The 21,700-nt window shown below is 46.4% G+C and overlaps 1 protein-coding gene and 1 pseudogene across 6 annotated transcripts in view; one reads left to right on the top strand and one right to left on the bottom strand.

The window, feature by feature from the left end:
• The window catches only part of BBS4 (Bardet-Biedl syndrome 4), a 183,494-nt gene that overhangs the window by 129,323 nt on the left and 32,471 nt on the right, over positions 1-21,700 (bottom strand). For all 6 annotated transcript variants that reach the window (XM_054725064.1, XM_054725061.1, XM_054725059.1 and 3 more), the window contains exon 2: positions 7,712-7,763. In XM_054725064.1, coding sequence (XP_054581039.1) covers positions 7,712-7,763 — 52 coding nt within the window. The remainder of the gene's footprint in view (positions 1-7,711; positions 7,764-21,700) is intronic.
• LOC103294992 (protein FAM118B-like) lies at positions 8,227-9,316 on the top strand (annotated as a pseudogene).

A 21,700-nucleotide genomic window follows, 5' to 3' on the forward strand; every position in this document is an offset into this window, starting at 1 on the left:
CTACCAAAAGCAATCTACAGATTCAACGCACTCCCGATCAAAATACCAACAGCATATTTTACAGACCTAGAAAGAACTCTCCAAAAATTCATCTGGAATAAAAAAAGACCCCGAATAGCCACAGCAATCCTGAGAAAGAAGAATAAAGTAGGTGGGATCTCAATACCAGATTTCAAGCTGTATTACAAAGCCACTGTTCTCAAAACAGCCTGGTACCAGCACAAGAACAGATATATAGATCAATGGAACAGAATAGAGAACCCAGATATCGACCCAAACCACTATGCTCAATTAATATTTGACAAAGGAGGCATGAACATACAATGGAGTCAAGACAGTCTCTTCAATAAATGGTGTTGGGAAAATTGGACAGATACATGCAAAAAAATGAAACCAGATCACCAACTTACACCACACACAAAAATAAACTCAAAATGGATACAGGACTTAAACATAAGACAGGAAACCATAAAAATACTAGAGGAATCCACAGGCAAGAAAATCTCAGACATATGCCAAAAGAACTTCTTCACTGACACTGCCCCTAGGGCAATGAAAGCTAAAGAGAAAATTAACAAATGGGACTACATCAAAATAAAAAGCTTTTTTACAGCAAAAGAAACAATCAACAAAACAACAAGAAAGCCCACTGCATGGGAGAACATATTTGCAAATGCTATCACTGATAAAGGTTTAATCTCCAACATCTACAGGCAGCTTATGCAACTTAAGAAAAGGAAGATAAATGAGCCAATAAAAAAAATGGGCAACAGACCTAAACAGAATCTTTTCAAAAGAAGACAGAAGGAAGGCCAAGAGACACATGAAAACATACTCAACGTCCAAGAGACACATGAAAACATGTTCAAAGTCACTTATTATCCGAGAGATGCAAATCAAAACAACAATGAGGTACCATCTCACACCTGTCAGAATGGCTATCATCAACAAATCAACAAACGACAAGTGTTGGCGAGGATGCGGAGAAAAAGGAACCCTCGTGCACTGCTGGTGGGAATGAAGACTGGTGGAGAACAGTATGGAGTTTCCTCAAAAAACTGAAAATGGAACTCCCATTTGACCCAGTAATCCCACTCCTGGGAATATATCCAAAGAAACTAGAAACACCAATCAGAAAGGATATATGCACCCCTATGTTCATAGCAGCACAATTTACAATAGCTAAGATCTGGAAACAGCCTAGGTGCCCATCAACAGATGACTGGATCAGAAAACTGTGGTACATCTACACAATGGAATACTATGCTGCCATAAAAAAGAAGGAATTCTCATCATTTGCAGCAACCTGGATGGAATTGGAGAACATTATGCTAAGTGAAATAAGCCAGTCAATGAAAGAAAAATACCACATGATCGCACTCATTTATGAATAGTAAAGAACATTATAAAGTGATGAACAAAAAGATAGATACAGAGACAGTAAAGCATCAAACAGACTTTCAAATTACAGGGGGAAAGTTAGGGAGAGGTGGGGGAAATATGAAATCAAACGAAGGACTTGTATGCATGTATATAAGCATAAACAATGGACGCAAAATTCTGGGGGGTGAGGCAAGTATGGGTGTGGGGTGGGGGGTAATGGTAAGATATGTACACATATAATACCTCAATAAAAAAATAATAAAAAATAAATAAAAATAAAAAAAGAGATTAACAGAAAAAAATATATATATATGTATATATTTCATTGATTTTTTACAGAGAGGAAGGGAGAGGTACAGAGAGCTAGAAACATCGATGAGAGAGAAACATCGACCAGCTGCCTCCTGCACACCCCCCACCAGGGATGTGCCCGCAACCAATGTACATGCCCCTGACCGGAATCGAACCTGGGACCCTTCAGTCCGCAGACCGACGCTCTATCCACTGAGCCAAACCGGTTTCGGCAGTGCCTGCAGCCTTAGTTCCTTCATCTACTCCTGCTGTGGTCAGCAGTGGTCTGAATGATCTATTTGAACACTCTACAGCAGTGGTTCTCAACCTTTTTAATGTCACGACCCTTTAATACAGTTCCTCATATTGTGGTGACCCCCAACCATAAAATAATTTTCGTTGCTACTTCATAACTGTAATTTTGCTAATGTTATGAATCGTAATGTAAATATCTGTGTTTTCTGATGGTCTCAGGCGACGCTGCTAGCAGTTCTCAACCTGTGGGTCGCAACCCACAGGTTGAGAACCGCTGCTGTAGAGCCCAAGACCATCGGAAAACACAGATATTTACATTACGATTCATAACAGTAGCAAAATTACAGTTATGAAGTAGCAATGAAAATTATTTTATGGTTGGGAGTCACCACAACATGAGGAACTGTATTAAAGGGTCGCGGCATTAGAAAGGTTGAGAACCACTGATCTAGAGGGTATTATGCTCAGTAACATAAGTCAGTCATTGAAAGACAAATACTATATGATTTTACTTATGTGTGGAATCTAAAGAACAAAATACTGTATTTTCCGGCGTATAAGACAACTTTTTAACCCAGGAAAATCTTCTATACGCCCAGTCGTCTTATACGCCAGAAAATACGGTAAACAAAATTGAAATAGACTCATAGATACAGAGGGGAGGAAAGTTTTAGCATACTGGATGAAAGAGGTAAAGGGACTAAGAAGCACAAACTGGTAGCTACAAAATAGTCACTAGATAGTAAGTAAACTATAGGAAATATATGGGTCTGTCACATCCACATTGACCGGAGGCTTGACCAACCAGAATTCAGTCCTGCAGTCAGCGCTGGGTGGCCGTGGCGACCCAGCACTGAAGGCTACCGCTGGAGGCACGGTGACCTAGCACTGACTGCTGAGGGGGCTGTGAATCAGGCCCAGAGAGAGGCCTGAAGACAGAAGCAGGGTCTGATCCATATCTTCTGTGGAAGCTGTTGATCAGCACCTGCCTCTCTCTTTCTTTCCGGGCCTGGCCAGCAGCTGCGCCTCCATTTCTCTCCAGGCCTCCACCAGGGCTGCTGATCAGTCCCGTCTTTCTGATCAGGCCCCACTGATAGGCCCAGAGATGCTGACTGGCATAGGAACCAACCAATCAGAACCAAATCTGGGTCAACTGTGAGGAGCCAATGGCTGCCTAGGAGGCATAGCTTTTGACACTGACTGGCATAGAAACCAACCAATCAGAACCAAATCTGGGTGAACTGTGAGGAGTCAATGGCTGCCTAGGAGGTAGAGCTTTTGATGCTGAAAGCATAGAAACCGACCAATCAGAACCAAATTGACTGGTAGAGGAGAGCAGTTGGGGGTGAGATCAGGCCAACAGGTGAGGTCAGTTGGGGCCAACCAGGCCGGCAGGGGAGGGCAATTGTGGGGGTACCAGGCCTGCACGGGAGGACAGTTGGAGGCCATCAGGCCAGCAGAGGAGGGCAGTAGGGTGCAAGATCAGGCTGCAGGGGAGGGCAATTGGGGGCGAGATCAGGCCAGCAGGGGAGCAGTTAGGTGTTGATCAGGCCAGCAGGGGAGCGGTTAGGGGGTGATCAGGCTGACAGGCAGAAGCAGTTAGGGGTAATCAGTCAGGCAGGCAGGCAGGCAGGCAGGCGAGTGGTTAGGAGCCAGTAGTCCCGGATTGTGGAGGGATGTCCGACTGCCGGTTTAGGCCCAATCCCACAGGCAGTCAGACATCCCTTGAGGGGTCCCAGATTGAAGAGGGTGCAGGCTGGGCTGAGGGACACACACCCCCAGTGCAAGAATTTCGTGCATCGGGCCTCTAGTAGTCAATAATATTACGACAACTATTTATGGTGTCAGTTGCGGTACTGGAAATATGTAGAATACGTATATGATTGTGTAAACAGTAAGCTGTACACCCGAAACTAATAAATAATTTTAAAAATAAAAAAAATTTATATGAAAAGCAAAGAAACAAGAGCAACCGAAATAATTTTAAAAAGAACAAAGTTGGCAGAAAACCATACCTGATTTGAAGATTTATCTAAAGCTATAGTAATCAGTTGGAGATTGGCTAATAGACTAAAATACAGATAAGTAGAAGATAATAGAGATTGCAGAAATAAATCCACAATTATATGGTCAACTGATTTTCAACAAAGGTAAAGCAAAATCAATGAAGAAAAGGTCTTTCAATAAATGGTGCTGAAAGAATTGGATATCCCTAAGAAGCAGCCAATCAATGTTTCTCTCTTTTTTTTTCTTCTTTCAATGTTTCTCTCTCTATCCCCCTCCCTCCCTTCCTCTCTCTAAAATCAATGAAAATATTTTTTAAAAAATAGTCGATCAATGATTCTCTCTCTTCTTATTTCTCTCCCTTTCCCTTCCTCTCTGAAATCGATAAAAATATATTTTAAAATAAATAAATAATAAAAGATTGGTAGTACTTTTAAAAAGCAATCCTCAATCTATATTCTGTACTATATACACAAAAATTAACTCAAAATGGATCATATACACCAATGTAAAAAATAAAAGTATAAAACTTCTAGAAGAAAACATAGGAGAATATCTTTGTGGCCTTGGGTTAGGCAGACACCAAAAGTGTAATTCATAAAAGAAAAATATTGATAAATTGGACTTCATCAAAATTAAAAATATCTGTTCTTCAAAAGACACTGTTAAAAGTGTTAAAAGAGAAGCCTCAGTCCAAAAGAAAACATCTGATAAGTATATCATTTTTTAAAATATGCATTTTATTGATTTTTTTTTTTACAGAGAGGAAGGGAGAGGGATAGAGAGTTAGAAACATCGATATGAGAGAAACATCTATCAGCTGCCTCCTGCACACCCCCTATTGGTACGAGCCCTTGACTGGAATCGAACCTGGGACCCTTCAGTCTGCAGGCCGATGCTCTATACACTGAGCCAAACCGGTTAGGGCTGATAAGTATATCTTGTTTCCAGAGTATATAAAACTCAATATTTAATAAGAAAACATTTTTAATGAGTATATTATTTAGACACTTTACCAGAGGAAATATAGGGGTTATGGATAAGCACATGAAAAGATGTTCAATATGAACTATTAGGGAAATGCAAATTAAAACAATAAGGTGCACTGCACATTCACTAGAATGGCTTCAAAAAAACTGAAAATACCAAGTGCTGGCATGAATGTGGAGCAACTAGAGCTTCCATACTTTGCTGATAGAAATATAAATGGTGTAACTACTTTGGAAAACATTTTGGCAATTTCTAATAAAGTTAAATATATGCTCACAATACTATCCAGCAATCCCACTCTAAGGTACTTACACAAGTGAAATGAAAACTTCTTCACAAAACCCTCTAGGCAAATGTTTACAGCTTTATTTGTAAGAGCCAAAAACAAAACAAAACAAACAGTAAACAACCCAAATGTCCTTCAACTGATGAATGGAGGAATAAAATGTGGCATAAACATAGAATTTAATACTACTCATCAATTTAAAAAATTCAGACAGCCCTAGCCTATTTGGCTCAGTGGACAGAGCATCAACCTGCAGACTGCAAGGTCTCGGGTTTGATTCCAGTCAAGGGCACATGCCCAGGTTGCAGGCTCGATCCCCAGTAAGGGGTGTGCAGGAGGCAGCCAATCAATGATTCTCTCTCATCAATGATGTTTCTAACTCTCTCTCCCTCTCCCTCCCTCTCTGAAATCAAAAGTAAAACTTGATAGAACTGACAGTACAAGAAAAATCCATAATTCCATTTGCATACATCCACACCCTTCTCTCATTAAGGATATCAGTATCTATATCAGTAAGGATATTGGTATCTATATCAGCAAGTACACAGATAGAAGAACAACACTATCAAGCAATTGGACTTAACTGACACTTATAGACTACTCCATCCAACAGGAACAGAATACACATTCATAGCACATGGAACATTCACCAACACAGACCATGTTCTAGGCCATAAAACAAAACATAGAAAGTATGTTATCTAACCACAATAGAATTAAACTAGAAACCAATAACAAAAGATATCTGGAAAAATCTCCAAATATATGGAAATTAATCTATACTTTTCTTAATAGTACAAGGGGAACACAAAATAAAATTTTAAGAATGGCCTGGCTGGTGTGGCTCAGTGGTTGAGCATCAACACATGAACCAGGAGGTCACCATTCAATTCCCAGTCATGGCGCATGTCAGGATGTGGGCTCAATCCCCAGTAGGGGGTGTGCAGGAGGCAGCTGATTCTCATCATTGATGTTTCTATCTCTCTACTATCCCCTCCTCTCTATGAACTAAAAAAAAAATATTTTTAAAAAATATTAAGAATTGTATATTTATGAAGCAATAAAGAAAATGTGAACAATGACTATTTGGTGATATTAAAAATTATTATTAATTTAAAAATAAAAAGAGTTGTATAAAAGTTAAAACATAACACTTGAAATGTGTATGAACCAGTTGAGCAGCGGTTAAAGGAAAATATAAAATATAAAATGCTTACAAAAGAAAAGAAGTTCTCAAATTAATTATCCAAGTTTCTCTCTTAAGAAACTGAAAAAAGAAGAGCAAATTAAACACAAGAATATCTAATCTAATAAAAGGGTAAATATGTAAATTAACCATCACTCCGCAACAAAGATGGTGGCACCCATAGTGACCGGGACGGGACACGGAGGGAGGGAGGGCTGCGGACACAATGCAGGATTGCTGGACTGGGGGCGTGCTCTGAGCCGCTGCCACACAGCTCAGGGCACGCCCCCAGCCCAGCGGACAGAAGCCCAGCGGACAGAATGCCCCCAGCGCAACGGACACAACGCAGGGGGTCCTCTGCGCATGAGCTGCAGAGGAAACACCTTTTATGACCGCTCATTGGCTAAGCTCCCTGTACGCCACCACTCACAGTGTTTTTGGTAACTTGGGTAATAAGAATCCAAGAAGGTGATCTAGGGTTTTTCCACCTCACTCCTGGAGGAAAAAACTAAGGCCCACTGCTGGAAGGCTAAGAAATGTCATATCCTGCCCTAGCCAGTTTGGCTCAGTGGATAGAGCCTCGGCCTGCCAACCACAAGGTCCGGGTTTGATTCTGATCAAGGTTACAGGCTCCTCCCTGGCCGGGGCCCAGATCAGGGCTCATGCAGGAGGCAACCAATCAAAGTGTTTCTCTCTGTCTTTCCCTTTCTCTTCCACATTCTCTAAAAGTCAATGGAAACATACCCTCAGGTGAGAATAAAAAATAAAGAAATCCATATCCTATGAAAGACACATCTTGAAAATACCTAAAGAACGTTGTCATTTTTTCTTGGTGAAGGGACTGGAGTCCGTGTTGATGAAAACACCTTGGTGGCTGCGGTGACTGGCAGTGGCTGCAGCAGTGGGGTGATGGGGCTGGTGCCTTCCCCTGGTCAGCCCGATTGCCTCCCACAAAGGGAGGCCAGACTGCGGCTTAGGTACGCTCCGTGTGGGGCGCGGGCCTAAGCTGTCAGTAGGACATCCCCTGAGGGCTCCCAGTATGTGAGAGGGGGCAGGTTGGGCTGAGGGACCCCCACCCCCAGTGCACGAATTTCATGCACTGGGCCCCTAGTTTATATAATAAAACTCCATTTAAACACATTTACAGGTAAAATCAACCTTCCAATATCTAACAATTCCATAAAATAAAAACTAGCTATGGAAGAACCCAATAATAGTGCTTTCATCAACAATCATATTTTAAAAAGCTCTAATGCATATAGAAAAAAGAAATAATAAGAGAAATCTGCAAATATACAATGAAATTTTATACAGACCTTTTTTCAGGTGGGGTTTTTGAGATTCAGCAGATGCAGGAAATTGAGTTCTCTAAAATGAAAGAAGTCTATGTTAAAGCACTAGCATAAATCTTGCAAACTTAAAGAAGCATTCAAATAACAATCAATAGCTTTCCAATTAATCCATTAATTGCATACAGGTACAAAGAATTGTTCTGAATACAGTTTAAAAAACAAAGGTCAAGCAAACTATTAATAATGTAAAATGCATATTGATAATATAAAAATACTTGTGTGCATTTATCATTTATAATTATACACAGGATAAAATGTGAAAAAATAAATGCACTAAGTTATTCGACGCTACGTATTAGTATTATATGTAATGCTATACTTCTCAGCAACCAAACCAAAAAAGTGATAACTTTAATAAAAGACAGCTTATGATTTAGAGCAGCAGCATTTGGAGCAGATGTGAATATACCTTCTCAGAAGCTTCATAGGAGGAAAAGCAGTGGCAAGGAAATTCTCATTCTTTGCACAAAACTGGGTGAATGGCTTCTACATGGAGCCAGAATTCTGATATGGACAATATTTGTTTATATTTCAGAGTTGGCGCACCCCCCACCAACAAGCACGGGAAGCTGCTTCCAAGCTTAAAAAGTAAGAAGCCTTGGGAACTTGGCTGATGACTGGAACAAGCATTAGTGCTGCAATTGCAACTCAGGTTCCAGCCCTAAAATCCTGGAAGGGGTTAATTTAGGCCTTACAGATGCTGCCACTGATTTTGAGAAGATGAGAGCAAAAAATTTCAGAAATGTCTCCATGAGGACAAAAGGCTGTTCATGTTGCCCATGATCTATTCAGAGACTCTCCTTGTACTAGTAATGTTCGATCCACATTTTTCAAGAACTGTTTCTATGAAGTATTCAATGGCTTGGAGTAAAAAATGGAAGACTCTGGAAAACAGCTACTTCAGTCAATTTTCCACCTGATGAAAAGTGGAGCCCTGGTATTGACTACAAATTTTGACAATCTCCTGGAACTTATGCAGACCAGAGAAAACAACTTGAATCCTTGACCATACTAGTGAAAAAGGCTCTACAGTGGACTCAAGAGAAGTGGAAGCTGGACATGTTATACCAACTCCAGTGGCACTGTCCTTTAGCCAGCAGGGTATCAGAATGTGCTCAGGGACAATGAAGTTACAAGAGACTCAGAAACTCTATGAAAACAAGTCATTTCTTTTCCTGGATTGTGGCTGGACTATGGATGATACCACTTTCTAAGCCCTTTTTGCTAGAGGCTGTCAAGCATAAAACTGACTTAGAACATTTCATACTTGTTTGAAGAGATATAGATGATTTCAAGAAGCTTAAAGAAAACATGCTGGACAAAGGGATTAAGGTCATCTACGGAAATGAATATGCTGATCTTCCAGAATATTTCAAGCAACTGGCCGGTGAGATGTTCATGAAGGGTAAATCGGGGCTGGTGAGAAAAGGCTCACTTGCAGCACTCAGTGAAATGAGAATGGCAGTACATGAGAGGGCTACAGAAATCACCACCATTAGACCAAGCTCTAAGGCCCTATCATGGGCAGCATTTAACAGTAAACTTACAAGGACTCAACACAGATCCTAGGAAGAACCAACACCCAGAAGTTGAAGGTTAGAGGTATAGGAGGGGAGAGGCGCATTCAACTTAATCCTTCGTGCTGGCTACTTCTTGGCCTGTTCCAGTTCAAGAATAACGAATTGACAACAGGACCCAGATGCAACTCCCCACCCCTAGGCTAGACATGCCTGTGTCCACACAGCAGATCAGTGTGATATCCACTGACCGGCTGCATGAAAGACTTGGGGTATAGATGCCATGGAATTGCCATGGCCCTTGTTACTCTACACTTGTACTCTACACTTGGTTTTTCAATGAAGCTTAATGGCTTTTTTAAATAAAGACTTGAGACTCTAGTTTTCAACATCTTTTAGAGGGTACAGTACTTTAAATAACTGAGCTCTATTAAAAGCTTGTGCCTATAAAATTTTAAAACATTTTAAAAGGAAGCTTATGAGGTCATCTACACAGAAATTTTCTAGCACTCAATACTAGGAGGAAATTCTTTTTAAGTAACACATCGTATTAAATAACCTATGTAATAAAGAGGGAATATGCAAATTGACCATCATTCCACCACAAAAATAGCGGCACCCACAGTGGAGTTGGGGTTTCTGTAACACAAGATGGCTGAATCCACAGTGGAGACCGAGTTCCCGTAATGAGCCTTAACGAGCAATCGGCAGGGACCTGAGGCTGCGCCCCACCCCCACCCCCATGGGGCTTGACAGGGGACCTCAGGCTGCGCCCCCCCACCTGGCAAGGCTTGACGGGGGACCTCATGCCATGCCCCCCGCCCTGGCGCCAGGCCGGGGGATCTCAGGCTGTGCCCCCTGCCCCAGCGCCAGGCCAGGGAACCTCAGGCCGTGCACCCCGGCACTGGGCCAGGGGACCTGAGGCCACACCCCCCGCCCCAGTGCCAGGCCAGGGGACCTGAGGCCGTGCCCCCCGCACCCTAGTGCTGGGCCAGGGGACCACAGGCCACGCCCCCCCTCCCAGTGGGGCTTGAGGGAGGACTGGAGGCTGTGCCCCCCTCCTGGCACTGGTCCAGGGGACCTGAGGCTGTGTCCCCCACCCGGCAGAGCTTGACAGGGAACTCAGGCCGCACCCCACACCCAGCAAGGCTTGACGGGGGACCTCAGGCCATACCCACCGCCCTGGCAGAAGGCTGGGGGCCCTCAGGCTGTGCCCCCTGCCTCAGCGCCAGGCCAGGGAACCTCAGGCCACCCCCCCCCCTGCCCAGCAGGGCTTGATGGGGGACCTCAGGCCGCGCACCCTGGCACTGGGCCAGGTGACCTGAGGCCATGTCCCCCTCCCCCGCCCCACTGCTGGGCCAGGTGACCTGAGGCTGCTCACTTTGGCCTGGGCCGGGAGACCTCAGGCCATGCCCCTCGCCCAGCGGGGCTTGATGGGGGACCTGAGGCTGTGCTCCCTGCCTGGCAGGGCTTGACAGGAACCTCAGGCCATGCCCCCCAACTGGTGGGGCTTGATAGGGGATCTCAGGCTGCGTCTCCCACTCGGTGGAGCTTGACAGGGGACCTCAAGGCGCATCCCCTGGCCTGGCCTGGGGGACCTCAGGTCACGCCCCCAACCCCAGTACCAGGCCAGGGGACCTGAGGCTGCGCCCCCCGCCCGGTGGGGCCTGACAAGGGTAGGACTGGCCGAGTCTGGATCTAGTCCAATGGTGGGGGGATAGCTGGGTCTGGACACAGGTCTCGCGCAATTTTGAGGCGCACGTGGTGGGTGGGGACTTGACTCTGAGTCCCGTAGTGTGCCCCAGACTGACAGGAGGAAGATTTTCATATATATTTTACTAATTTTCTTTCATCTCTGATACTTCTATTATAGAGATAGGGCAAATAGCAATATTAAAATATTTCCTCTAATTAATCCCCTTTTAATGTGCACGAATTTTGTGCACCAGGCCACTAGTATAATAGACAATATCTTACATTATAACTGCAAAAAACCTTCAAATGGATCTTTCTACCTCCTATGTTTGTTTGTTTTTTGTTTTTTGTGGGGTTTTTTACCTCCTATGTTTTATATGATACTAGAGGCCCGGTGCACGAAATTCGTGCACTGGTGGGAGGGGGGTACGGGGTGTGTGCCCCTCAGCCCAATCTGCACCCTCTTCAATCTGGGACCCCTCAGGGAATGTCCAACTTCCAGCAGTCGGACATCCCTCTCACAATCCGGAACCGCTGGCTCCTAACCACTCACCTGCCTGCCTGCCTGATTGTCCCTAACCCCACTGCCTGCCTGCCTGCTCGCCCCTACCTTGATCTCTTGCCAGCCTGATTGCCCCTACCTTGCCCTCCCCTATCAGCCTGATCACCCCAAACTGCCTGTGCCTTGGCCCCCCATCTGGCCTCCCTCTGGAGGCACCACCCCCATAACCCCAATGCTGCTGTCACTGCAGCTGGTTATGGCTGCCTGAGCCTTGGCCTTTGTAGCCACTGCGGCTTTGTCTGGAAAGATGTCTGGAAGACAACCACTCTAATTAGCATATTACCCTTTTATTAGTATAGATTTGGGGACCATTACAACCACGCAGAACTTGAAGAAAACACATGGCCCTGGTCAGTTTGGCTTAATGGAGAGAACATCGGCCTGTGGACTGAAGAGTCCAGGTTTGATTCTGATCAGGGACACACATGCCTGGGTTTCGGGCTCAATCCCCAGTAGGGGGCCTGTGGGCGGCAGCTGATCAGTGATTCTTTTTTTTAAAAAAATATATTTTATTGATTTTTCACAGAGAGGAAGGGAGAGGGATAGAGAGCTAGAAACATCGATGAGTGAGAAACATCGACCAGCTGCTTCCTGCACACACCCCACCGGGGTATGTGCCCGCAACCAATGTACATGCCCTTAACCGGAATCGAACCTGGGACCTTCCAGACCACAGACCGACGCTTTATCCACTGAGCCAAACCGGTTTCGGCTGATCAGTGATTCTTATCATTGATGTTTCTATCTCTCTCTCCCTCTCCCTTTCTGAAATTTTAAAAATATATATATTTTAAAGAAAACACATGATCTTCACTTTGGGCTTTGTCATCTTACAATATCCTTTGTGCAGTGTTTTAACTTCCCTCAACTTTCCTTTACCCATCTTTAAAGTGCAATCTATTTTGGGGAAGATGATCAGGAAAGTGATTTCAGTGGGTAGAAGTTTTTTTTGGAGGGGATGGGTCATGAAGATATTTAAAAATTGAGCATGGTGATGGTTGTACCACTCTGAATTTACTTTAAAAAACCAGTTCATTGTACACTTTAGGTGACATGTACAGTATATGGGTTATATCTCAACAAAGCTGTTCTTTTCTTTCTTTTTAAATAAAGACCAGTCTTATAATCAGTTGCAGATGTTTTCAGAGGCCCCTCAAGATTTGCTTACCATGTCCCAAATCACGGCTGTGATTCCCAGTTGCCTCCAGTCCTGGTGGATCTGGATGGTGTGGTTTGCAAAGGAGAAGGTGGCAAGAGGCTTATGGAATTTCGGCAACCCCATTCCCCCGGTCTCCTCATAGGGCACCAGGGCCATTCCCACTGTGCCAGCTCTGCTCCCTTTAACCTGTTGGGCAAAAGAATCCTGCGTGCTCTGGCCAGAAAGTGCATTCTTTCTTAGGTGGCCCGAATGCTTTTTTAAGGTCGTTTTATGGATTCAAAAGAATAAACAGAGAAGTGGAAAGCTTTTGTCAAAATCCTTTTACATGGTTCTTCCAGTCTCATGGGAAATGAGATGTGGCTCTGAATTCATCCCAAAGTGTGTCTTTGGGCAAACGCACCCAGAACGGCACAACTCCTGCAGAATGCCCCACACACTTTGCTGTCAGGACTCAGGGGGGCTTGAGGGTGAGCGAGGCGGCGGTGCCAGCACAGGACCTGGGAGAAGGTAGCGCTTTCTACACTGCCCAGGCCACGTGGACTACAGCAGTACCCGCCCAGGTGGGCAGGGTGTTTCTGCTGTTTTGTTTTGGTCTGGCCTCCACCCCGTCAGCCACGGACCTGTGCCTGCACTGAGACTGAATGGTTTGATGGCCCTACTTTTTGGTGGACAGTGGATGCACTCCCAGAGACTGGCAGACTCTGGCGGCTTCTGAGTCCCTTGCGGGGAGAGCCCGGCCCTAGGTCAAGAACAGACTCAGGCGTCCTCGGCCAGGAGGCCTCCTTGGGCTAGGGGCCGCCACAGTTTGAAGGCTGGCCATGACCCCATTCCTGGCAGGGGTCTCCTCTGGGGCACTGGCAGGCCTGGGCTCTGGCGCCGCAAAGGGAGAGGTTCCTGAACCTGCTTCCCACACACCTAGGCTAGGATACATCTTGTAGGAGGCGGCTTCAATGCCGGGGGTCGGTGACCAGATCCTCCGGAGCCTCGCTTTCTGGACTGCAGTCCCACGTCTCCCAGTGCCCCAGCCTCGGATGTGCCCCCGCAGTTGCCCCCACCACCAGCCACCTCAGCGCAGGCCACAGCAGCTGAAGCCAGTCTCTTGGAAGCCAGGCCACCACACCCACCACCCCTAGTAGCTCTCTGCTGCTCGCTCTCTGTGCCCTGTCCACTGGGGTGGGGGAGTGCTCCCAGCCCAGAGGCCCTCCCTCCCTCAGCAGCCTGGCTTGGGAAGCTGGCCTCATGCAGCATCCCCACTCGGCCACTATGGGTGCAACGCAGACCCCACGGAGGCCAACCTGGAGAACGCGGACCTGAGCTCTGCATCCAGCTGCTGCAGATGCCCTCGGTGGTCAACTACCTCCCGATCCTTCCACGGGCCCCATTGATCCCTCTCAGCAGCAGCCATTTAGGCCAGGGTGGTGATCACCCAGGGATACCCGGGGAGCGCCGGGCTCGGCCCGGACACGCCCCCCAGGGTGGCGATGGCCCCCAGGACACCCACGGAGCGCCGGGCTCGGCCCGGACACGCCCCCCCGGGTGGCGATCGCCACACGGACACCCGGGGAGCACCAGGCTCGGCCCGGACATGCCCCCCCTCGTTGGCGATGGCCCCCGGGACACCCGCGGAGCGCCGGGCTTGGCCCAGACACGCTCCTCTGGGTGGCGATGGTCCCCGGGACACCTGCGGAGCGCCGGGCTCGGCCCGGACACGCCCCCCGGGTGGCGATCGCCCCCGGGACACCCGCGGAGCGCCGGGCTCAGCCCCGACACGCCCCCCCGGGTGGCGATCACCACGCGGAAACCCGGGGAGCACCGGGCTCGGGCCGGACACGCCCCCCCGGGTGGCGATCGCCACGCAGACACCCGCGGAGTGCCTGGCTCAGCCCGGACACGCCCCCCCCGGTGGCGATCGCCACGTGGACACCTGCAGAGCGCCGGGCTCGGCCCCGACACGCCCCCCCGGGTGGCCATTGCCCTGCGGACCCCCAGAACTTACAGGATTGCGCGCAGCCATCTTGGTCTTCCCAACGGCCGGATGGGCCACCCGGAGTCCCGCCCCCAGCCTCTGGCAGGCCCAATCCTGGGCATAGGGGAGGTGCGGTCAATTTGCATGTTTCTCTATTATAAGGTAAGATGGTATAATATGATATGAGCAAATAATAGCTGAAAATTTCCATAAGTAATGAGACACAAATCTTCAGATTCTGGGTACTCAACCAATCCTGACCAGGTTAAATGAAAATAAAGCCACATTTAGATATATCACAGGGACCCACACCAGAGACACTAAGAAGTTCTTAAAAGCAACCAAGAAGCCCTGCCAGGTGTGGCTCAGTTGATTGAGCATCATCCCATGCACTGAAAGTTTGCAAGTTGGATTCCTAATCAGAGCAGATGCCCAGGTTATGGGCTCAATCCCTGGTAGGGGGCATGCAGGAGATAGCCAATTAATGTTCTGCTCTCATATCAATGTTTCTCTTTCTCCCTCTTCCTTCCTCTCTTTCTAAAAGTTAATAAAAATATTAAAAAATAAATAAAACGCAACCAAAGAAAAACATACCACCACATTACCTAAAAATAAAGGATAATTAGATTGACAGCTGACTTCTCAACAATTAAAAATTAAAGATAGTATCACATTAAGACATTATAAGAATAACTAGAGGCCTGGTGTACAAAATTCATGCATGAGTGGGGTGTACTTCAGCCCTGCCTGCACCCTCTCCAATCTGGGACCCCTTTAGGGATGTCTGGCTGCCAGTTTAGGCCCGATCACATCCCTCACACAATCTGGGACTGCTGGCTCCTTACCGCTCACCTACCTGCCTGCCTGATTGCCCCTAATCGCACCCTAACCACTCCCCTGCTGGCCTGATTGATGCCTAACTGCTCCCCTGCCGGCCTGATCACCCTCAACTTCCCTCCCCTGCAGGCCTGGGTACTCCCAACTTCCCTCCCCTGCTAGTCTGATCTCACCCCCAAGTGCCCTCCCCTACCAGCCCGATTGCCCCCAACTGCCTTCCCCTGCTGGCCTGTTTGCCCCGAACTGCCCTCCCCTGCCGGCCTGATCACCCACAACTGCCCTCCCCTGCCAGCCATCTTGTGGTGGCCATCTTGTTATGATGTCATGCGAGAGCGTTGCGTGAGGGCGTGACGCCACCTAGCCTTTTATTATATAGGATTACTACCAAGTATCCAGTGCTAAGTAAAATAAATGCTAATCTAGATAAAAGGTCAGCAAAAACTAAGGCCTAAGGTCAAATCCAGCCTGTTTTCAGAGAGAGTGGAAGAGAAAGGGAAAGACAGAGAGAAATATTGATGGGAGAGAAACACATCGATTGGTTGCCTCCTGCACAAGCCTCAACCAGGGCCCAGGACAGGGAAGAGCCTGCAACCAAGGTATGTATCCTTGACTAGAATTGAACCTGGGACCCTTTGGTCCGTAAGCCAACGCTCTATCCACTGAGCGAAACTGGCTAGGGCTCCAGCCTGTTTTTACACAGCCCACAAACTGGCTGAATGGTTTTTGCACTTTCTAATGGTTAAAAAAATTAATATTTCATAACACATGATAATTACATAAAATTCAAACTTTGGTATCTATCAACAAAATCTTCTGTCACATTCACATGTTGACATATTGTCTGTGGTTGCTTGTTCACTACAAACTGACTAGTTTAGTTACTTGAGAGAGACTATATGGCCCACAAAATTCAAAATATTATTGACCCTTTAAAAAACCACTTTTCCAACCCCTGTTCTTTTAAACTCTTAGACCAATCAACTAACTTTCAGGAACAATGGCAGATTAAAATAATTTTCAGACAAGTAAAATTTGAGTGTTTAGATTCACCAAATAAACTTGTAAAGGATATACATTATAAAAAGAGAAAATAGCACCAGAATGAAGTAGAATAAGCAAAGGAATTGGTAAAATATGGAACTATTCTAAGTATCTACTGACTGAATAAAACAAATAATCAAAAAGTATAATTTTCATCCAGCCCTTTCCCCTTCATGGGGCCAGGGCTAAAAGGGGTCCCCACCTCCCAGCCTACGGCTCCCCTCACCTATACAAGTTCTTGGTTCAGCCAAGCAAGTCCAGGACACAGAATGGCCCCAGAAGGCTCTGCAGCAACCTTCATCTCAAGGGCAGCATTGTCACCCTGGGTTGATGCCTCCAGATACTGCCCACCAGGCCTTCAGAAGGATGAGTCCTGTAACCTGCTGCTCCCTCAGCAGTCACGCACCTTCTCTACAGAGGCCTTCACTCAGAGACACCTGGCTGAGCCAGATGCAAGCTGCCTCACCTGGGAGCAGCACAGTAGGAATGACCAGAAGAAATGTACCTATAAATATGTACATACCACAGTGCTGTACTTTTGTATGTAGCAATCATATAAATACATGTATGGATTTTATAATATACATATTATATATAAATCTATAAAGGCATATTTTTAGAAAAACAGCACACCACTGTTTCTTTTGAAAATAGTCTAAAAAAATTGAATTTCTATAGAAAAAAAAAGTATAATTTTGTGGTGTTGAATTGAGAAGTATAAAAACTATGGAACAGCCCAGCCTGTATGGCCCGGTGGTTGAGCATCGACCTATGAACCAGGAGGTCATGATTCAATTCCAAGTCAGAGTACATGCCAGAGTTGCAGGCTCAGTCCCCGGTTTGGGGTGGGCAGGAGGCAGCTGATAAATGATTCTCTCTCATCATTGATGTTTCTCTCTCCCTCTCTCCCTTCCTCTCTGAAATAAATAAAAATACATTAATGCCCTAGTCAGTTTGGCTGAGTGGATAGAGCATCAGCCTGCAAACTAAAGGGTGCCAGGTTCGATTCCGGCCAAGGGCACATGCCCAGATTGCGGGCTCAATCCCCCCCAGTAGGGGGCATGCAGGAGGCAGCCAATCAGTGATTCTCTCTCATCATTGATGTTTCTCTCTCCCTTCCACTCTGAAATCAATAAAAACATATCCTATCGTCGGAGAAACCAAGATAGCGGCATAGGTAAACACCTAATCCGCAGCCTCGCTCAACATTTTCAAAAATACAACTAAAAGTCAAAACGGACATCATCCACAACCACAGGAGAGCTGGCTGACTGAAACGCCAACAACTAGAAGGAAAGAGAAAACCACAAGGAAAATCAGAGGAGCCGTAAAAGCCTGAGGTACGGAGACACGGGCGGAGACACGGGCGCGCACCCGTGCGGCCAGGATGGAGCCGGGAAGGACGGGGCGGCTGAGTGCCTGGCCAGCGTTCTCTAGCGGGAAGGAGATAAAAGCTCCATATTGCGCTAAACCCCAGCTCCGACTGCACTGAACCCCAATTCCGGGTGAGACCCTGGGAAGCAAGGCTCATACTGGGGGAATCAGGGCTGTAAGGCGGAAACTCAGGGGAGCGGGGAAAGGCAGAGCTCTGGAGGCGCACAAGTGAATGCGCACAGAGGACGGACTGTTGACTGTGCCGCTGAATTGCCTAAGCGGGAAGGAGACAAAAGCTCCGGACTGTGCTGAGCCCCAGTTCTGACTGCACTGAAACCCAGTTCTGGGCAAGAATCTGGGAATCCAGATTCATTGGGGGAGAGACTAGACTGTTTGGCAGCAGGCGAAACTCCAGGGCATCTTTTTCTCAGAGGTGCTTGTAGGGAGTACAGAAGGACACTGAGGGACACTGAGACCCAGGAACCTCATAGGGTGGGGCTGACGGGAAGCCAAGGCTGTAGGCTCCACCCTGAAACTCCACCTCATCCAAGCTGAGCACAGAGGCTTTTACAATTTTGCAAGTCTAGTTGAATAAGGCTGTCTCCCGGCGTAGACACAGTGATCCTCACAGCCAATTGGACTGGAGGTCAAATCCTCCCTGTGTACCAACAGCAATCAAGGCTTAACAACACCAAGCCTTTGCACTCAGCCCACAAAGGGAGGTACCAAGAGCGACCACCTAGAGAGACTGGGGAAGCTGAGCTACCGGCCCCTATAGGTCACTGACCACACAAAGCCACTCCATCAACACAGGGAGGCAGCCAAAATGTGGAGACACCAAAGCAGGTCACGAATAGAAGAGATGGAGGAAAGTAAACTAATGGACGACATAGTGTTTAGAACCACATTTATAAGGTTACTCAAGAATCTTCTAAAAACCGCTGATAAACTTGAAGAGACCTTCAAGGACCTTAATGAGAATACCAAAAAAATGGAAAAGGACCAGTCAGAAATTATGCATACACTGTCTGAAATAAAGAATATACAGAAACTCAACTGTAGACCACCGTACCCCAAGAGTCAAACCAAAGACTGGAACATGAGGAAGCAAAAAACACCCAACCAGAGAGGCGGAAAGTAAGAAGAATCCAAAAGTGTGATGACAGCGTAAGGAGCTTCTGGGACGGCTTTAAGCGTACCAACATCCGAATTTGTGGGGTGCCAGAAGAAGAGAGCAAGATACTAAAAACCTATTTGAAAAAATGATGACAGAAAACTTCCCCCACCTGGTGAAAGAAATAGACTTACAAGTCCCTGGACAGTACCCCAAACAAGAGGAATCCAAAGAGGACCACACCATGACACATCATAATTAAAATGCCAAGGGCAAAAGACAAAGAGAGAATATTAAAAGCAGCAAGAGAAAAACAGTTACCTACCTACAAGGGAGTACCCATACGACTGTCAGCTGATTTCTCAATGGAAACTATGCAGGCCAGATGGGAGTGGCAAGAAATATTCAAAGTGACGAACACCAAGAACCTACAACCAAGATTACTCTACCCAGCAAAGCTATCATTCAGAATTGAAGGTCAGACGAAGAGCTTCACAGACAAGAAAAAGCTAAAGGAGTTCATCACCACCAAACCAGGATTACATGAAATGCTGAAGGGTATTCTTTAAGAAGAGGAAGAAGAAAAAAAAGGTAAAGGTAAAAATTATGAACAACAAAAAGACATCAAATACATACCTACCAACAAGTGAATCTAAAAATCAAGAGAATAAAAAAAATTTGAAGAACAGAATGGACTGGTGAATATAATAGAATCAGGGACATAGAAAGGCAGGCGACAGACAATTCTCAGGGGGAAGGGGGTCTGATGGGTGCAGGAAAAGAATGGACAAAAATCTTACACCTATGGATGAAGACAGTGGTGTGGGGGTAAGGGTATGGGGTGAGGTGGGGAATCAGGTGGAGGGGAGCTATGCGGCGGGAGGTAAAGAGGAACACCTGTAATAATCTGAACAATAAAGATTTATAAAAAAAAACATATCCTATCTAATAAAAGAGTAATAGGCAAATTGACTGTCACTCCAACACACAAGATGGCCACCCCCATGTGGTCAAAGATGGCTGCCCCCATGTGGACCCCACAAGATGGCCGCCATAAGATGGCCGGCAAGGGAAGGAAGTTGTGGGCAATCAGGCCAGCAGGAGAGGGCAGTTGGGGCGATCAGGCCAGCAAGGGGGGTGGCAGTTAGGGGTGACTGGGCCAGCAGAGGAGGGCAGTTGGGGGCGACCAGGCCTGTAGAGGAGGGCAGTTGGGGGGAACCAGGCCTGTAGGGGAGGACATTTGGGAGAGACAAAACCTGCAGGGGAGGGCAGTTGGGAGTGACCAGGCTGGCAGCGGAGGGCAGTCAGGGGTGGCCAGACTGGCAAGGGAGGGCAGTTAGGGGTGACCGCGTCAGCAGCGGAGGGCAGTTGGGGGCAACCAGGCCTGCAAGGGAGGGCAGTTAGGGGTGACCAAGCCAGCAGGAGAGGGCAGTTAGGGGCAATCGGGCTGGCAGGGAGCAGTTAGGCGTCGATCAGTCTAGCAGGGGAGTGGTTAGGGGCGATAAGGCTGGCAGGCAGAAGCAGATAGGGGCAATCAGGCAGGAGGTAGGTGAGCGGTTGGGAGTCAGCAGTCCTGGATTGTGAGAGGTATGTCCCAGATTGGAGAGGGTACAGGCTGGGCTGAGGGACAACCCCCCCCCCCCCCGTGCATGAATTTCGTGCACCAGGCCTCTAGTATATATAATAAAAATAAAAATACATTAAAAAAAGGAAAAACTGTGAAATTGAACAACAATGGCATGCATTAGCAGAAGGCAAGGGGCAATAAAGCATTCAAGGATCCTTGTATTATTCAATCTTATGTTTGAACTTTAAGTATGTTCTATTTTAAAAACTGGGGTACTCACTAAAAGAAGACCAAAGAATAAAATATATAACTGCTAAGGAATAAAATGAGAAAAGCAGAAGGGAGAGAAAAAAGAAACTAGCCCAAAAGGGTGGCGGGTATAGCATGAAAAGACGAAGAAAAAAAAAAAGAAATTTCCCAATTAAGAGACAAATTATAGAAATGAATTTTCTAAATACAAATATATGCTATTTATATAAAGCCAAATCTAAAACAAGGAAAAAACACAAAGTAAAAAGATACACCATGAAAATAGAAACAAAATGAAAACCAAATTAGCAATATAGACTTCAAGAGAAAAGGCTTTATCAGGGAAATTAAAATGGATTGAAGACTAAAATGGAAAAGGCAGCCCTAGCTGGTTTGGCTCAGTGGATAGAGCGTTGGCCTGCGGACTGAAAGGTCTGGGGTTCCATTTCCTAATCTCAGCGATTGTAAATTGTGCTGCTATGACCATAGATATGCATACATTCTTTCTGAATGGTATTTCTGGTTTTTAGAAGTGGATCACTGGGTCAAATGGCAGTTCCATCTTTAATTTTTTTAGGAAATACCATACTGTTTTTCATAACGGCTGCACCAATCTGCATTCCTACCAGCAGTGTACTAGGGTTCCCTTTTCTCCACATCCACGAAAACACTTGTGATTTGTTGATTTGTTGATGATAGCCATTCTGAAAGGTGTGAGGTGATACCTCCTGGTTACACACACACACACACACACACACACACACACACACTAGAGGCCCGGTGCACAAAATTCATGCACGAGGGTGTGTGTCCCTCAGCCCAGACTGCACCCTCTCCAATCTGGGACCCCTCAAGGGATGTCCAACATGCCC

This window comes from Eptesicus fuscus, chromosome 2 (genome assembly GCF_027574615.1).
Source record: "Eptesicus fuscus isolate TK198812 chromosome 2, DD_ASM_mEF_20220401, whole genome shotgun sequence".
Classification (NCBI taxonomy): Eukaryota; Metazoa; Chordata; class Mammalia; order Chiroptera; family Vespertilionidae; genus Eptesicus; species Eptesicus fuscus.